This window comes from Mustela lutreola, chromosome 3 (genome assembly GCF_030435805.1).
Source record: "Mustela lutreola isolate mMusLut2 chromosome 3, mMusLut2.pri, whole genome shotgun sequence".
NCBI classification, from domain to species: domain Eukaryota; kingdom Metazoa; phylum Chordata; class Mammalia; order Carnivora; family Mustelidae; genus Mustela; species Mustela lutreola.
In genome coordinates, this window is record NC_081292.1 from 67,460,020 (window position 1) to 67,479,949 (window position 19,930).

General features: G+C 37.7%; 1 protein-coding gene across 2 annotated transcripts in view; it reads right to left on the minus strand.

Annotated features, from left to right (window-relative positions):
• The window catches only part of SGK3 (serum/glucocorticoid regulated kinase family member 3), a 151,851-nt gene that overhangs the window by 50,728 nt on the left and 81,193 nt on the right, over nt 1–19,930 (minus strand). For both annotated transcript variants that reach the window (XM_059166309.1, XM_059166310.1), the window contains exons 2-4: nt 18,610–18,822; nt 12,379–12,462; nt 6,896–6,968 (exon numbers count right to left, since the gene is read on the minus strand). In XM_059166309.1, the coding sequence (XP_059022292.1) occupies nt 6,896–6,968; nt 12,379–12,462; nt 18,610–18,687 (235 nt within the window). In that variant the 5' untranslated portion in view covers nt 18,688–18,822. The remainder of the gene's footprint in view (nt 1–6,895; nt 6,969–12,378; nt 12,463–18,609; nt 18,823–19,930) is intronic.

Below are 19,930 nucleotides of genomic sequence, written 5' to 3' on the forward strand. Positions count from 1 at the left end.
TGTAGGGTTACAAATCCACCAACCTAAACCCTAATTCTTAAGAAATATACTCTAAAAATGGAAAAAAAAAACCCCAGAATGCTTGAGAAAGTGTCTCAAAGGGTGAATTTCTCAATAAAAATATATAAACATTATTCAACTCAAGAATGAGTTTTGGTGGCTCAGTGGTTTAAAGCCTCTGCCTTCGGCTCAGGTCATGATCCCAGGCTCCTCGGATCAAGCCCCACATTGGGCTCTCTGCTTGGCGGGGAGCCTGCTTCCCTCTCTCTCTCTCTCTGCCTGCCTCTCTGCCTACTTGTGATCTCTCTGTCAAATAAATAAATAAATAAAATATTAAAAAAAAAAAAAAAAGAATGAGTTTTGGTTTAGTAAAATGGTTTCTATGTAATAAAGGTTTTAATGTACAATGTTTGTCACCAAAATTATGGGTTGTTTCTAGTCACTTAGGTTTATTTCCATTTCTTAAAGGTAAGGTATGGCTATAAAAGAAAAAATATAAGTCAGATCTGGTCTGTTAGATCCAAATGCACTTAGTACTTTTTTTCTTGTTAAACTGTGAATTTCTTGAAGAATTTCAGGATGGTATCTTATAAAACTCTTCTAAGGGCATTCTTCTATTTACCACAGTGTAAAGCTTAGGTGAGGTTTAGGTGAGGTTTACATTAGAAACTACACTTGAAACCATTATTTTTCAGGAACTGAACGTAGTAACATAGGAGAAAGCTAAAATGAATGACTACATTTGAGATAGAGAAAAGTTAATGATTATAGGGATGCAGCTCTAACCTGTTCTGTGGATACTTACTAAAGGTACATTTTACATTGGGAGATAATTGTAAGAGTAAGTTTCTGTCTTTAGTTGAGCTACAGCGCATGCTGCAGTAAGTATAACTAGACCTTCCATTTCGTTGCTGACTTTGAACAGTTTTTAAAAGCCCTTATGGAAAACCCAAAATGAGAAAGAAGTCAGTAATGAAAAAAGAAGCCCTACAGTAGTCAGAGATTTGAGGAAATTTCAAGCTTAATTTGTAGATAAACATTAAGCATGCAAATATCTTTTAAAATCCCAGGTAAGATTAAAATGGATACAAGTCCATTACTGGGTGAGTCCCAAGAATTTATATACAGCTGACATACTGTCTTTAAGAATTACAGTTAGAGATTAATATATATACATATAGGCTTGTGCACGCGAGAGGGGGTGGAGGGGGAGAGGGAAAGAATTCCAAGCAGGTTCCACGATTCGATCCCACGACCCAAGGATCATGACCTAAGCTGAAATCAAGGGTCAGATACTTAACCACTACTGAGCTACCTAGGAGCGCCTGGAGAAATATATTTTTAAAAATCTCTGCAATGAAGAACTTAAGTGAATTTATCTGTTGTAACTCAAAAGAAATTTCAGTTAGAGACTGAAATCAATGCTTAGACAATAAAATGAGAGTTTTAGTCTTTAGAGTGCATACAAAAATGACCTATACAGATTTCTCTGTCATTTCACTATTTCAAGAAAAATCAACTAAGAGGACACAATTTCCAATACTGTGGGACAACAGGAAAAAAAATCACTAAACTCTGAAGTAAGGAGGCCTTGAGTTTTAATCCTAATACTGCCACTCATGGCCAGCATGCCTAATTATACTCACCACCAAAAGTATTTAGAGCTCCCAGGGACCAGATTTTTTTTTTTCAGTCCTAACCCACACTTTTCAGATTAGGAAACAAGGTTAAGATTTTTGTAATGTTCCAAACAAGTTATCTAAAATTTTAAAATAGCATGTACATAATAATATTGTGAATTTTGTTTTAAAAGATAACATGCATAAATCGGACAATAAAGTGAAAAGAGAAATAAACAAACCTGGATGAATGTAATTCTGCTATATATTAGCTGTGTGGCTGATCTTTGCTAAGTCTCTACTTTCCTCATGCATGAAATGGAGGTAAAAAAGCTACTTTACAGTTAGGAACTCAAATAATGGCACAATTATTACTACTGCTACTGTTATTATATTATTAAATTATTACTATATATATGTTATTATATGTTACTATTATAATGGTAGCAGCATTTTAAAAAACAGCCTACTATAGGGAAAGAACACTGGAATCAGAGGGTAAGATGTAATTAAATCTCACTTGTGCCACTGCCTAGTTTTCTAACCTCAGACTCCTCCCTTCTTTAATCTGTCAAGTAGGGGATAGAATTAGATGATCTGTAAGCTCTCTTTATAGCTATAACATTTTGGGACTCAAAATAAAAGTCATCTGACTGAAGGAAAAAAAAAAAAGGAGTAACATGGTTAACAAAATTACTGTACCTAATTCAGAATCACCAACTATTTGAAAGTTTAAGTTCTAAGAGAAGTGATTTTTAAAAAATCTTTAACCTAATATTAAGTAGACCTTCCAAAATAAGTGACTAGTTGAAAATAGCATGCATGGATACATTTGTTCATTTGTTCACCAATCACCTATTAGACACTTCACCCTGTACAAGGCACTAGAAATACAAAAATGTTTAATTAAGACATGGTACCTATACTCAAGAAGTTCAAATTCTAGTGGAAAACAAATTTAAACAAGTCACTCCTTCAGCACACCAAAGGAACAGAGAATTCACAAGCTGCTATGAGAACAAAGAGGCTCCTCAACTCTGCCCAGGGACTAGCACTTATGAAAAATTTCCTGAGGCACTGGTACCTACACCAAGTCTTATGAAGAACTAGATGGGTACAATGTCTTGGCTTCAGAAGGATGCAAAGACTAGAATAATAATGGAGAGTTGTCTTTTTATTTTGTACAAACCTAGTTCTCTTCAATTAGTAAGGGTTAAAGAAATAAAAGTGGTTTATATACAAGCCGTGGAAGGATCATGCCTTTAAAAAAATATTTTATCTTTAGCCCTTAACCAAGTGTTATTAAAGGTACTTAACTCATGTTAAGTGATGTTTTTGTGAATGGATAAATAAAATACTGAGCAAATAGTTATATATTCTAACATTCATATTCTCTAAATTTCACAAGCTCTATCTTTTATTGGACTCACACTGATTTTGTTATTTTGTATACTTATTTTTCAGTAGTTAAGATAAAATAAACTTGTTTTTTTTTTAAACTTCAAAAAAAACAGTAGTTTATATACTGACCTCAGGATCCTACTGGCAAAAGGCTTGATATTAAAAGTATAGGTATCTCTGTGCTCTCTACAGAAAGATCCTTAAATTCAAAATGAAATTTTAACTCTGGAAATTACAGGCAGAAATAACTCTTAAAATCTACCTTCAGATATATAAAACTTATCTTAGAGAGGTTGGCAACCACCAGAATCAAGAAGTGAAGACAAGAATATGGAGACATCCTCTTAAACTATGACATAAGAACACAGAGATATCTCTATCTCTTTGTCTTCTTCCCAAGACGAAATGAAATGATTCTATCATTAGGTTCAACTAAGGGCTCTCCAGAACTCTAGCCTGAGTTCAAGTCTTTATTATCAAAACACAGTTCGACTCCTCTCAGATGTCTTTCTGCCACTTCACAGTAACTCATTCTCTCGTTCACCCAGTCTTGACATCTCACTTGTCTCTCATTCTCTTCTCTACATCTCCTTTACCTAAGCAATCACCAAGATTTCTTTTAAGATTTTCTTTATTTATTTGACAGAGAGAGTAGACTTCTTAGAGATTTTTCCTTACAAGAGTTCCTGCATACTGCTCCATTTATAGCTCATTTCCACACCAGTCTTCGTTCTGATTATCTAATGTGAGGTCTATTGAAACAGTCCCTTAGCCAGTGTTCTAGCCTCTATCTCGTCTCTTCTCTCTGCTGTGCCTACTGTGTATCACACACTATCGATTTCACGTCGTTCTTCATACTCTCTTTACCCAAATAGGGTAGGTACTCTAGGACTAACATGTTGTCCATGATGATGCTTTTCAGCCTGTGCTCTGCAGACACATTTCACTGCTCTACCAACAAAGCAGCTCCCTTTTTATCTGTTTGAGACAGGACATATTCTGCAAGAGATATCACCAGGAAAAAGCATTCTGCAGCTAAAAACAAAATTAGTACAAAGGCACTGGCCTACAGAATCAATTCTGCAGAATGTCCAGTCTAGCTTTGTTGTGGCAACTCAGTCTTCTGACTCTATGAACTATGCTTCTGAGCAAGAGCTGCCTCTTTTTAATTTGCTTCTTTTTATTAATGAATTCCTTTATTCAAGTAATATTTATTGAAAACCCAAGATCTACCAAGCACTATAAATCGATAAAAAAACAAATATCAATGTTCATAAAATCTACAGCCAGATGAGACAGACTGGCAATGACAATGAAGTGTGCTAAATTCTCTCAAGGGAAAAAAATTCTACACGTAACAGGGGAAGTAAGAACCCTCTCCAATCCTAAGGTTCATAAAGTGTAAAAGAATGAAGAGCCTCTAGTTGAGAGGGCTATAGGGAATGATCCAGCCACCTCAGGGGAAAAACCAAGTTTAATTAAAGCAAGAATATAAAAGAAATATGAAAAAGATGAAGGATAAAAAGGAATTTGCTAATCATGGACAGAATTTCACAGGGCACAGTGGAAAAAGGTTTGAGAGGTAAAGAAATGATAGAAGGCTGAGTTGCAGAGAAGATGTCCAATCAAGATAAGTGATGTGAGAACTTGTGTCTTGAGTAGAGATCCAAGAAAGCAGACATATATAGAATCATAGGTTTAATGGGTTACAAGGCTACAAGCAAATTAGTTACAAAGGTAAGCCAGATAGATGATAAGGATAGACAGCACTCTAGCTCATCAGGATTCACCTGTAGCACAGATAGACAGCTTTTCTCATCTGCATAAGGAGGTTATGTGATGGATAAGGAGACCTCTGTCTCTCTGTAAGCAGCCATTTGTAACCTGGACTGATACTATGTATTCAAGTGAAAGAAGTTCCAGACTTGAGGCTTCAGACATACAGCTCCAGACTCCTGACAGCCCTGTTTCATGAGGCTTCCTAAGGGTGAACAATAGAACATTTTCTTAGTATCCCATTCAGAGCCTTGCAGAGTTCTTGTGTATACAGTATATATTTAATAAATATTCTGGATGTAACAAAGAATGTCCTTCATGGTTACAAAAGTACCCCCAAATTATCCTTAATGACCTATAAATTTACCTGAAGCTAGACTGCTGGAATTTAATTTCCAAATCTGACACTTACTAGCTGTGACCCTGGGCAAATTAATTAACCTAAATGTGCCTCAATTTCCTTACCTATAAAACAGTGATGATAATAAGAACACCCGCCTCAAAGGGTTTTGTGAGGACTTAATGAATTAAAAGATCCAAACATAAGCAATAACCTCTTCGACATAAGCCACAGTTATTTCTTTCAAGACAAATCTCCAAAGCAAGTGAAACAAAAGCAAAAAAAAAAAAAAACAACTTTGGGGACTTCATCAAGATAAAAAGCTTCTGCACAGAAAATGAAATAGTCAACAAAACTAGGAGGCAGGCACGGAATGGGAGAAGATATTTTCAAATGACATTACAGATAAAGAGCTGAAATCCAAGATCTATTAAGAACTTTTTAAACTCAATACTCAAAAAACAAATAACCCAGTCAAAAAATGGGTAGAAGACATGAACAGACACTTCTCCAAAGAAGACATACAAATGGCTAATAGAAACATGAAAAAATGCTCAACATCACTAGCCATCAGGGAAATACAAATCAAAACCACAATGAGCTACCACCTTACACTGATAAGAATGGCAAAAATTAACACAACAGGAAACAATAAGTGTTGGTGAGGATGTGAAGAAAGGGGAACCCTCTTACATGGTTGGTGGGAATGCAAGCTGGTGCAACCACTCCGGGAAACAGTATGGACATTCCTCAAGATGTTAAGAATAGAGCTACCCTATGACCCATCAATTGTACTACTAGATATTTATCCCAAAGATGCATATGCAGCAAAAAGAAGGGGTACCTGCACCCCAGTGTTCATAGCAGCAAAGTCCACAACAGCCAAACTGTGGAAGGAGCTGAGATGCCCTTCAACAGATGAATGGATGAAGAAGATATACACAATGAAATATTATTCAGCCAGCAGAAAGGATGAATACCCACCATTTGCATCGACATGGGTGGAAATGGAGGGGATTATGTCAAGTGAAGTAAGTCAAGTAGAGAAAAATAATTATCGTATGGTTACACTCATATGTGGAACATAAGCAATAGCACAGAGGACCATAGGAGAAGGGAGGGAATCCAAATGGGGAGAAATCAGAGAGGGAGATGAACCGTGAGAAACTAGGGACCCTGGGAAATAAACTGAGGGTTTCAGAGGGGAGGGTATAAGAGGATGGGGTAACAGGGTGGTGGGTATTAAGGAGGGCACATGCTGTGATGAGCACTGAGTTTTATACATAATTAATGAATCACTGAACACTACATCAAAAACTAATGATATACTACACAGTGGCTAACTGAACATAAAACCAAAACAAAAACCCACAGACATGCGAAGTGTTTAAAACAATGCCTGGGAAGCGCCTGGGTGGTTCAGTCAGTTAAGTTTGGCTCAGGTTATGACCTCAGGGTCCTGGAATGGAGCCCCACATCGCATAGGGCTCTCTGCCCAGGGGGAGTCTGTTTCTCCTTCTCCTGCTACCCCTGCTTGTGTTCGCTCACTGTCCCTGTCAAATATATAAATAAAATCTTAAAAAAAATCCCAAAACAATGCCTGACACACAGAAAGCCCCATCTTGAGGCATTATGTTCAAAGAACATGAAATCGATTAGCTTTGTGAAACCTCGTGCACCATACAGCACAATCAACACATTACCTATTACTTCAAACTTCAATTATCACTTATGGCTGGTCTATGAAGGTATTGCTTACCTGGATCAAAATTATCACCAAATATTCTCTTGGCAGGAATCTTCAGGGCCATAGCAGGAAACTGTTTCTTTAACTAGAATTTTTAAAAATACCATTATACGAACTTAACTGGTTATACATGTACCAAAACAAATTACAATCTGAATTTCAAGAAAATCTGTAAGGCATACTTTTAAGGACATCATGATCAAATAAATACAATATTAAATTATACCAATAAAATAACATTAGCTTGTTATTGATGACAAAATCATCCTATTTTGTCCCAATAGAACACTTAGTATCTTTGTGACCCTGGATAAGTTACTTAACATCTCTGTGTTTCAGTTTTCTTGTTTGTAAAATGGAGATAATTTTAGAGCTTAGATAAGAATCTGGAGTAAAGCTCTGAATACATGTTACTCACCATTTATTACCTCAAGAGAAGTTGTGATCTTTGCATTCTTTCTAAATGATCAGACTTAACAATTGTTTTTAAGAAAGTGGTGAATTTTGTTTTCCAATAGCCTCTGTTCTAGCCTACCCCTTATTAAAATTTTAATACATCTGCTTATCAGATTTGCTTATCCCAGGACAAAGAACAATGTGGCCCTGAAGACATTAAATTTGGGGCAGTAAAGTCATTAAAATGGGTTAAGGCTTATTTTTATTATAAGCTTCATGTCAAAAAACTACACACACACACACACACACACACACACACACACACACACACACTACATACCCAACTACCGAAATGTCAGAAAATACAAAGAATGGAAGAATATTAATCACTCTACACCATGAGTATGCAGTCAGCAAAATTCGGACTGAAAAATCTGTAGACAAATGACCCTGCTTTTTCAACAAAGAACTGTAAAGGAAAGAAAAGAGAGGTGGAGGGGGAGACTTTGTGACATAAAGACACTTCATAGATTTATTAACCAGTCATATAAACACTGACTATTAGATATTAAAATGTTATTGTTAATTATTTTCACATGTGATTACTAATTGTGTGTGTGTGTGTGCATTTTTAAAGAACTTTTATCTTTTTAGAGATGTATACTAAAATATTTACAGATGAAATTAAACGAAGTCTAAAATTTGCTTCAAAATTACAGTGGGCTGGCTAGGGAAAGAGATGAAACAAGAATGGCCGTGTATCTGGACCTAAGGCAGCTGGCTGGTACGTTATATTATTTTCTGTATTTATGCTATTCTACTTCTGTATGTGTGCAATAATTTCTACAATTTAAAATGCAGGGGCACCTGGGTGGCTCAGTGGTTTAAAGCCTCTGCCTTCGGCTCAGGTCATGATCCTAGGGTCCTGGGATTAAGCCCCGCATTGGGCTCTCTGCTCCGCAGGAAGCCTGCGTCCTCCCTTCTCTCTGCCTGACTTTCCGCCTACTTGTGATCTCTGTCTGTCAAATAAATAAATAAAAATGTAAAAAAAAAAAAAAATTTTAAATGCAAACTACAATCATAAAAATACATTTCTATGGACAAAATGTTTATAGAATGGATATTTTACTTTTTGTTTTTTTCTTTTACTCTAAAGGGAGCACAGGGAAAGAATTTGTGTTTTCAAACTTAGGGATGGGGAACCTGGGTGGCTCAGTGAGTTGGGCTTCTGTCTTCAGCTCAGGTCAGGGTCTCAGGGCCCTGGGATCGAGCCCTGTGTCGGGCTCTCTGCTCAGCGGAGAGCCTGCTTCCCCCACTCCCTCTGCCTGCCTCTCTGCCTACTTGTCATTTCTCCCTCTGTGTCAAATAAATAAATAAACAAAAATCTTTTTAAAAAAACAACTTAGAGAAATCCAGGCCAGGCTGAACCTCACTTCTATGGTTTCAAGGAACACAACTGACATGATTCCTGTGTTTTGCTTTGCCACCCTCACTGCAGGACGCACAGAATTTGGAGTTACAGAAAAACAGGCAGACAGAGAAAATGGAGAAATAAGAAAAAGATGAAAAAAGGAAGAGGAATACAGAAAAAAAGAGGGAGAAGGATAATAAAAACTCAACTAGATTTGAGGAAAAATTTCTGCAGAAAGCTTAAGATGGGATGTTTGATGGAATAAGGAAATGAAAGTGATCATGGTGGGGGAGAGTACCCCAAACAAATCATTCACTTCTTCTTTATATTTAAAGCTATTCAAATATTAACACCCTAAACTAATTAATCTCTAGCTATTTATTTATAGAAAGTGAGGGGTGGGGAGGCAGGGAGGGATACAGGAAAAGGGAGAAGCAAACTCCCTGCTGTGAGGCTTGATCTCAGGACCCTGGGTATCATGACCTGAGCTGAAGGCAGACATTTAATCAACTAAGCCATCCAGGCACCCCAGACATCCATAATCTCTAGTTACTTAAATCATGAAACCACCATGACATGAGGATGGCTCTTCACTCATGCAAGATTTCCACACTGCTAAGTTTTTAGGCCACATCCCCTACATTCCTACATTCCTACATTCCTCCTTCTTATAAACAATTCTACAGAAGGAAACACGTTTAGAAGGTAAATCTGACTCATATAATCATTTAAGCAAATATAGAAAGAACCTCAGATTTTCAGTTATTCGTAGTTCACTGGAAAAAACCTGATCTTATTTCTCTAAGAAGTTCATATAAACTATCTATATGTGAATATGTTTGTTAAAGTACCATCATGATAGCTATGGTCAAATCTGTACAATCCTCAAAAAATGCCGATCATTTACATAATGGTATCCAAGAATTTCAAACAGAGCTGGCAATTCAACCCTCACCCAGTCTCCAATATAAACTATTTTTTAATGTAATTATTTTTTAATCTCTCAACATTATGGGGTACCTGGGTGGCTCAGTCAATAAAGTATCTGACCTGACCCTTGATCTCAGCTCAAGTCTTGATCTTGGGGTCATGAGTTTGAGCACTGCTTTGGGCTCTAAACTGCATGTGGAGCCTACTTAAAAATAAAATAAATAAATAAATAAAAATGATTAACATTACAGAAGATAGCCTCATGTACAAATTGTTTTTGGATATTATTTTGTTTCAAAAGTGTGACTTCACTTACAGTAAAAAAAAGACTGCCTCGATAGCCTCTAATTAAGCAATTAAAAATATATAGAGAGAGAGTTCGGTTACATATGCATTAAGGAAAAATTTAAGAACAGAAGAAAACACAGTAAAAATACTACAGTTACCTCTGAGTAGCAACATAGGAGGGGTGATTTTTAAGTTTAAACACTTAATTTCCTCCACATTCCAGATTTTCTAGAATACATATTAATTTTACACAGGAAAAAATGCCATTTAAAAACTTAAGTATTACTTTTTAATTCAATTTAATTCAATTCAATTCAATTTTAACTAGCAAAACATTTGAATACTATTTCAAAGAAAAACACAGTGAAATACTAAATAGAAATGAATTGGAAAGCCACCTGGGTGGCTCAGTCAGTTAAGCATTTGCCTTTGGCTCAGGTCATGATCCTGGAGTCCTGGGATTAAGCCCCATCAGACTCCCTGCTTGGCAGGGAGCTGCTTCTCTCTCTGCCTATCACCCACTCATGTGCGTGCATGCAAGTGCGCACGCTCTCTCTCTCTCTCTAGTAGATAAATAAAATCTTAAAAAAAAAAAAATGAGTCAGAAGCCTTACTTTCGTGACTTAACAAAACATGGAATGTTGTACAGCTAGTCACTGGATTCATTCAGGCCCATTTAGGAAGTTAGTTATCTCTTAACTGAGATATGTTTAACTTTCTCCATATTTAAAGATTTTACAAATGGTAAGTCACACACTTCTGCATCTATTTAATTCTACTTTTTTAAAATCAAGAGACAGCGTTAAAAAAATTGAAAAAATTACCTTCTGAATACGAAACAATTTTTTCTGAAGGATGCCTGGTAATCTACGATTTATTAAATAATGACATAAAGAGATTCCTATTTATTCTTAGGGCAGAGAAAAATTGAAATTTGGGATTTAAAGCATAACTGCTTTTTTCTTTAATTGAAGCAAAGCTCGGAATCCAGAGCTGTCTTAATAATGTGAGGTCTACAATGACCAACACAGGTGGTGTTCTTTGGCCTCCTAGGTATGTATGACTAATACTCTACAATGGACAATAATACACAAGCACTGGTCTCTGCATTGATCTGGCCTGATGTGTTAGAATGACCATGGTGCTCCTGCTTCCTCCTTAAAAATAATATTTAATATCTAAATTTTGAATATATAAAAATAGTTTGTATTAATTTAAATAATTAATGATCCCTTAGATATCACCCCCCCCCCCACCTACCAGTAACTGTCAGAACTTAAAAAAGCCCTTTTCATTTTAGTTGTGTTGGCTACTTAAAATCTGGAACCGAAGACTTAACTCCGGCCAAAAATGCAACTATATAAGGAAGGTAAGCTTATGACAAACTTTCAGACCTAAATCTAGTTGCTGGGCAATTTAACCAGAAACAAAACGACGATAAACAACTATTAGTGAGGCAGTAGAAAGAATTTATTTCTAATATTCTGATATTAACTGTATTTTAAGCTGCACATATAATTTTCACATCTTTAAGAGTTTACTCGAAAATTCTCAACAATCCTCTCTCCACCCTTTTTTGTAGAAATTCCAAAGTTAGGATGCTTCTGAAGAATCTCTTACCCTTTTCTGCTTATCTGTTTGAGAAGGAATATTATTTAATCAAAGAAATCTCTCTTGGGGTCCCTGGGTGGCTCAGTCGGTTATGTGTCTGCCTTTAGCTTAGGTCATAGTCTCAGAGTCCTGAGACTAAATCCCACATCAAATTCCCTGCTATTTCTCCCTCTTCCTCTGTCCCCTTGCATCTCTCTCTCTCTCTCAAATAAATAAATAAATACATAAATAAAATCTTTAAAAAAAAAATCTCTCTCATTTGTAAGTTTTCTTAGGTGTTTTATTTCATTACATATTTTTTAAGTTTTATTTATTTAAATACTCTCTATACTTAATATGGGGCTTGCACTCACAACCCTAAGATCAAGAGTTCCACACTCTTCCAACTGAGCCAGCCAGGAACCCTCAGGTATTTTGTGTTAAAAAAATCCGGGGGCACCTGGGTGGCTCAGTGGGTTAAGCTTCTGCCTTCAGCTCAGGTCATGATCTCACGGCGTTGGAATCAAGCCCCACATCAGGCTCTCCGCTCAGTGGGGAGCCTGCTTCTCCCTCTCTCTGCCTGACTCTCTGCCTACTTGTGATCTCTGTGGGTCAAATAAATAAATAAATTTGTTTTAAGATTTTATTTATTTATTTGATAGAGAGAGACACACACAGCAAAAGAGGAAACTCAAGCAGGGGGAGTGGGAGAGGGAGAAGCAGTCCTCCTGAGCAGGCAGCCCAATGCAGGGCTCGATTCCAGGACCCTGGGATCATGACCTGAGCTGAAGGCAGACGCTTAACGACTGAGCCACCCAGGCACCCCAATAAATAAAATCTTTAAAACAAACAAAGTTCCCGCAGACTGACATTTACTTACAGTATTGTAAAGCTTATCAAACTCTGCATATCTCCTGAAGACAAACCACTCACTCCTGCCCATTGAGACCAGAACTTTATAAACCTGTGGAAATAAAAAATAGCATTAACAAAACTTGATTGCAAAAAAAATTCATTAGCTATTTAGTAGGTGAATCGCCCATTTTTATACTCATGATTAGACATCCATGTTTATGCATGATTCTCTAAAATACACAAGTATACTGGCTAAAAGACTCACTTAGTCTTCTTGAAAGGAGATATTTTATTTTATTTATTTTTTAGGAGATATTTTATTTTTAAAATGTTATGAAATATTTCTACAGTTTTCAAAAGAATAACACAGTGAACACCTGTGAATTCATTCAGATGTCTGAATTCTAACATTTGCCATTCTTGTTTCAGACCCTTTCCCCAAGATTACAACATTATAGATTCAATTGATGCTATTCTCCTCTCTTCTTCCCCAGCAGTAACCATTATCTTGAAATTATAAAGTATTTTCCAAAGTGATGCGGGGCACACAGTAAAGACTCAGCTAAAAGTTCTCCTTCTAGGTCATCTTGTACACAGTATTTTTCAAACAAGGAATTATCCTCAGACTTCCTACTACTATCTTACCTGTGTTTAATAATCATATATAAATATATATAACTCCATATAACCAGAGTCAACAACCCTATGAAGTAAGCAGAACAAATACTATAACCCTTACTATATACGTTAGAAATTATGGCTCAAAAAAGTTTAACAATTTACCCAAATTCACAGACTTATGAGACTAAAATGCAAACCTTTTAGCCCTTTATATACCAGAGCCAGTATCAAATCATCAACCATTATAATACAGAATTAATTCTGATAATCCATCCCATCCCATTCTCTCAGAGTATAATTCAACATAATAATGTAGAGAGGATGGTTTGGGACTCTAAACATCTGTTTCATTTCTTTTTTTTCTTTCTTTTTAAAAGATTAATTTGAGAGAGAAAGCGAGAAAGAAGCATGAGGGGTGGGGAAGGGCAGAGGGAAATGAAGAGAGTCTTAAGCAGACTCCACACTGAGCAGAGAGCCTGACACAGGGCTTGATCCCGGAACCCTGAGATCATGACCTGACCTGAAACCAAGAGTCGGACACTTAACCAAGTATGCCACCCAGATGCCCCATGTGTCATTTCTAAAGAGAAAAGTAACAAGAACCAAGGTGTTTGAGGAAAAGCTCAATGATGAATAACTTGGGTTATGAATTAAAGAGATAGGAATTACTTTGGAGTTTACAATACAGCAGTCCACAGTCTTTCAGACAACTTGGAGTAAACAAGGTTTATTTTAGAACATGGGCATACAAATATGTATAAACTATCCTTTCCCATAAAAGATTGAAAGCTATGCTCACAGGTTCATAGATAATACTCTGAGGACAGCACCTCTCCGAGACTGCATGTGATTAGAACGAGAATTCTGTAGCACTCTGTAAGATACGGTCACATTAGCAAGAGCACAGTGAGAGGGGTCCCAGGTTGCAAACCACATTCCTCTGTGAGAGAGAGGATAAGATCCCACATGGAAGGTGAAACAAAGTCCTTGGTATCAATCACTGGAGTTAAGTGATGGATTACTTAGACTGAGAGAAAAAGGGCACCCAGGTACCTACATGAGCTACATACATCTGGTGGTGGGTGGTAACAGGGCTCTTCTGGTCTTAACCAAGAAGGCATCAAGTGGTCTAAGAGGAAGATGTTGGATGTAAGACATCTGTTGGATGTAAGACACCAGATTTATTTGTAAGATGATACAGCTCACAAGGAGAGAAGAGGGAAGTAGAGGATAAAGAACCTGGTTAAGGGGCCGCTGAAGCTATGGTGTTTCTAAGACCAGATTACAGATTTAACTCATGGAGCACTCAGGATCAGACAGGACTGCTAGCAGAGAATCAGAAACTTAGGTTTAGATTATTGCAAGCTTCTTGAATTAGTTATGCTGGCTTCCTAGTATGGTAAGGTGGTTTCCCATGGTTACCCAAGGACAGCCAAGACTAGAAGCCACAAATAGGCTCCAGGCAGAAGCAGCCCTGCTTCAGATAAAGCCCCATGAAGTTACCAATCAGCCGTATGACTTATGAACAAGGGTTTTTTTTTTTTTTTTTTTTTTTTTTTTTTTAAGATTTTTATTTATTTGAGAGAAGGAGAAAGCAGAGAAAGAGAAAGCCTAACTCAGGGCTCCATCCCAGGACCTCGGGATCACGACCTGAGCCAAAGGCAGACACTTAAGTGACGGAACCACCAAGGTGCCCTAAACAAGGGCCTATTACGTGAATTGAAATAAAACACCAACAGGTAACAACAAACTCTTCAAATTTTAAAAAACACTTTCATTTGCAGAAGATGCACAAGAATTCACAGATAGCAGTACGATACTTATTACAATATAAAATTATTATTATTATTTTTTTTAGTATTTCCTTACTGCCTTTTACCACCAGAAAGTGAGTTCCTTGAGAGCCAGGGATGTTATCATTCTTGCTACCTACCATACCCCCAGTGCCTAGAACAGCATCTAGCATGACGCAAAAACTCAATGACAATTTGTTGAATGGATAAATAATCTAAGTATAATTTAAACTTGGTTAAATTAAGACATCCTAGAAGATAATGCATTTCTCTGTTAGAAGCTTCACAGCATAGATCTATATAAAAGACATGAGAACTAGAGTATAAAAATATTATCAAATAGCAAATAACACAATCTCTGTTTTCATTCCCAAGTATGACACAGGCATCTGGGACCCACTGAGGCTCAACACAGAGTCTGCGTTGGATGAGGTAGGGTCTATCCGTGTTGACTAGAACGGAGGTTCTTGAGGATTGCCCTATAGTGATCAGCAATTAATATGTGAACTCAGTACTACTCTTCATTCAACATCAATTCAACAAATACTTCTAAAATATCCAACTCTGTTCTGGGTACAGATAAAGCAACAGTGAAGAAGTTCTTATTTCAAAGGATCTTGCTAGTAGTCTAGTCTAGTCATAAACACAAAATATATCAAGTAGTGATAACTGCTAATAAAAAATTAAAGAGGATAGGGGCACATGGGTGGCTCAGTCATTAAGCATCTGCCTTCAGCTCAGGTCATGATCCCAGGGTCCTGGGATCGAGCCCCACATCAGGCTCTCTGCTTGGCAGGAAGCCTGATTCTCCCTCTTTCTGCCTGTGTTCCCCCTCTTGCTGTGTCTCTCTCTGTCAAATAAATAAAATCTTAAAAAAAAAAAAAAAAAGCTAAATAGGGTAGAGGCACCTGGGTAGCTCAGTTGGGTAAGTATCTGACTTTTGATCTCAGCTCAGGTCTTGATCTCAGCATTGTCAGTTCAAGTCCTGCAGCAGACTCAAGGCTGGATGTAGGGCCTATACTAAAAAAAAATGGGTGATGCACCTGGGGGGCTCAGTTGGCTAAGCATCCGACTCTTGATTTCGGCTCAGGTCATGATCTCCGGGTTTTGAGATTGAGCGCTGTGTTGGGGTCTCTGCTGAGCTTGGAGGCTGCCTTAAGATTCTCTTTCCCTCTCTCTCTGCCCCTCACCAACCACCTCCTCCAAAATTAAATAGGGTAAGCAGGACAGACAGTAGGTGTACTCTACTGTATACCTCTACTGTACTGTAAAGAGTAGGAGTAGGGAGGGCTGTGAAGGTGCTATTTTATATAGGGTGGTCAGAAAAAGCCTCTCTACAAAGGCAACGTTTGATCATCTGAAGCAAGGAAATGAACAAAGTGATCTGGAGGAGGCCTTCAAGAATGCAGGGGACAGCTCTGGGAACAGCTGGGTAAGAACAATGCTACAGACTTCCTGAACCTTTCAAAGATGGCATGAAAATACCTCTATCATGAAAAGTAAATGGACACTGAGATAACTCACTGCCTGTATTTGTTATATATGAACTTCCATCAAACTTGGCAGGAGGTTATGCCCTTGAAGGACAGAATGCTCATGGGTTTAAAAAAAAAAAAAAAAAGAAAAGGGAAGGAAAAAAACCTTTCATACACTTCACTATTTTACTGAGGTACACTGACCTCTTATTTACCATCAGTGTGACGTTTCTAAGACTTGCTTATAAGATTGTGGGATAAATGAACAATGTTTAAGATACTGCTGTAACAGACACTGAGCAGAGGCAAATGGCCAGACACACATTGCAGTCTTTCCTCAGTCTCTCTTCTGGGCTTTGGTACAGGGTATGGAGGTACATTTATTAAGAAAAGGAAAACAGGGGCACCTGGGTGGCTCAGTGAGTTAAAGCCTCTGTCTTCGGCTCAGGTCATAATCCCAGGGTTCTGGGATGGAGCCCTACATTGAGCTCTCTGCTCAGCAGGGAGCCTGCTTCTCCCTTTCTCTCTGCTTGCCTCTCTGCCTACTTGTGATCTCTATCAAATAAATAAATTTAAAAAAAAAAAAAGAAAAGGAAAACAGAGGAGAGAAGAACAGAAGCTGTTTCTAGTTCCTTGTCTGGGACTTTGGGACAAAAGTGTCATTTGGGGGTTCCAGCCCCACCTACTTAAGAGAGGAGACTGGATCGCGCTTGCTCGCTCTCTCTCTCTCTCTCTGACAAATAAATAAATAGAATCTTAAAAACAAAACAAAACAAAAATACACATGGGTGGCTCAGTCAGTTAAGCATCTGCCTTCAGCTCAGGTCATGATCCCAGGGTCCTGGGATCAAGTCCCACATTAGGCTCCTTGCTCTGCAAAAAAGCCTGCTTCTTCCTCTACCTGCCACTCCCCCTGCATGTTTGCTCTCTCTTTCTCTGAAAAATAAATAAATAAAATCTTAAAAATGAAAGAAGGAAGGAATGAAGGAAAGGAGGAGACTGGAGTGGTCAGACCAAAGGGTTTAGTTTAACTCCTCAGTTTTCCCATGTGACATGAACTCTGAGTTGAAAGTCAGTTGTCATGGATGCAATGGCTGAAGCGAGGTGATCCCCAGGTCAGAGGTCAGGGTAGACCACCTGAATCAAGAGCAGTGAAAGGAATGGCAGAGCCTCAGTGGGGTCTACAGCCATCAAGACCAATAGGAAGCTGGGTCAGCAAGAGTCACCACCACTCTGGCTAAGCCAAAAGAGAATAGAAAACAAATCAGTTGATTGACTGCAGATGCCAGCAGTGAATGCCAACAAAATGTCCAGGGCTAGATCAGGTCAACTACTGCTGGCTGTTTGCCAGATCAGTCACTCTACACCCGAAACAGCAAAGATCTAGAGGGCTGACAAGAATGCAAGAGCCTTCAGCAGGCTACCATGAGGTCAATCAATGACTCAATAAATACCATGAAAGGGGACACCTCTCCACTCATAAACCATGATGTCAAGTTGGAGAAGCGTGTGTTCAAATAGAAGAAATAGAGTAGAATGAAGACAGCCTTAGCATTTTAACTTAAAAGAACTGCTTAAATTTTAGCTCAAACTAAGTGTTAAACAGAATTGAGTTAAATGAGTTTCTTTATACTACTCAGCAGGTGGTGGAAGATTACAAGGAAGAGCAGATCAGTTATAGACAAGATAAATGATACTGTTTCAGGGGGAGGAGGGGAGGGGATCTCTGAATATACACACAAACAGGACTGCTGGGAATAAAACAGGATGTTTCATTACACTCATTAGAGAAATAGCTACTCTCACTGATACAATGATTCAGCAAACATTCACTGTGTTTATTCTTTATAGTTCCATATTAGATATTATGGTGATAAAAAAGATAAAATTAGAAATGAACTTTGCCTTTCAGGTAAAAAAGAGATAAAATACTGGATTAAATACTTCAAAAATTGAGGTAGAAAATGATTAATGTCATAAGAAAGGTGCTGTGGAAACTGCAAGACAGGGGTTCTTAACATGGGATCCATGACTTCTGGAGTCCATTCACCTCCTGATAATGCATGTGAAATTATGTGCATTTGTAAATCACTGTGCCTTCACAATTTTTAGTGAAAGGATCTACTGGAGTTTCATAACTTTTTCCCCAGGGGATAAGTAAACAGGCAAAAATCTGAAAAGGAAACTATATTCTGTTACAGTACAAAGGGAAGACCGTGGAAGATATATAATTTTAAAGGTGTGTAAGATCTGGATTATGTGGAAACATGGGATGGAGGAGTTTTAGGTTAGGGAAGAACAAAAGCAGATATGGAAATATTATCTATATTCATTTTTTTCTCCATACGCTTTATAGTACATACTTACAGTAAACCTCTTCTTTTTCTCTCTGTGTTCATCAGAACTGGGAATGCTGACACTTGGGCAGCTTTCCTTGTAGTCCATGTTATAATCCCTTTGAGTTTATTGTCTCAAAAGGACACCAAAAAATAAGTCCGAAGAAATAGTCAGCAGAGGACACAGTTAGTTAATCCAAAACATAAAACCTCTTGAGGTAATATTCAAATTCCATCATGCAACCTTAATCAACAGAAAAAAGAAACAAAGAAAAGAAAAAGAAAAAAAGAAAGCATGGATTAGCAAAATAATTTAAAAATACAATGATTTGTCATTATTCACAGGACCCACTTTATGTTTATTCTATCCAGAATTTACATTTGATCCTAAAGCACAGCCCAGGTTAGAGATATAGTTTTTCTGCCCCATCAATAGCTATACCACAATGAAACATGTGTGTCCCACCTGCCTTCCTTATTATGAAGAAATTCTAGGAGCTACAGTTCAGGTGAACTGACACCAACTTGCACCTAAAAGGGTTCTATTTTGTTAGATTTCGAGGAGGGTTTTTCAATGTTTATTTTCCATTTTTTTTTAAGTTTATTTATTTAAGTAATCTCTACACCCAAGGTGGGGCTCCAACTCACGGGCCTGGGATTCAGAGGCACATGCTCTTCTGACTGAGCTGGCCAGGCAGTCAAGTGTGTTTTTTCAGACTTCTTGCATCAAGATGAGCAGACGAAGCCTGCTTCAGATTAGGATCCTATATAGTAATTATTTACTCCTGTTTTAGATGTGAGGCAACTGAGACATGGAGACATTAAATAAATTACCCATCCAGGATGTGAACCCAGGCTGTGTACACGGCTCCAGTCTTGACTCTTAACCACTGTGCTAAGCTGCATTTTAACAACTGTGGATTTTATGCCCTGGGCCCCTGGTCAAAGATATTACAATCTTCCTATAGAACAAATACAGTTATGTTATTATCATTCTGCCCGGGGACAAAGGGCTTGATATGTCAAACTGATGTCACTTTTGCTACACACAGCAGCTCACTCTCTCCACTGATACAAAATAATACCCTTTAAAGAGTTACTTTGCCAGTTTCCCTGGTGACTAATTTTAGGAAGTCACACCGACAGATCTAATAATTGTAAATAAATTACAGTGAAGCAATGATTTCAAATATCTACCAATAGGCGTTGCATATTCAGGTATGGTGAGTTTGAACTGGTTATAAAGGTGCTTCCTTTGAGAGGATTCAAAACCCACTTTGCTAGACCGGATGAATGCAGTCAAGAAGGATTTACATGTATTTGAATTAGTTGTCAGAAAACAGATACGTAGC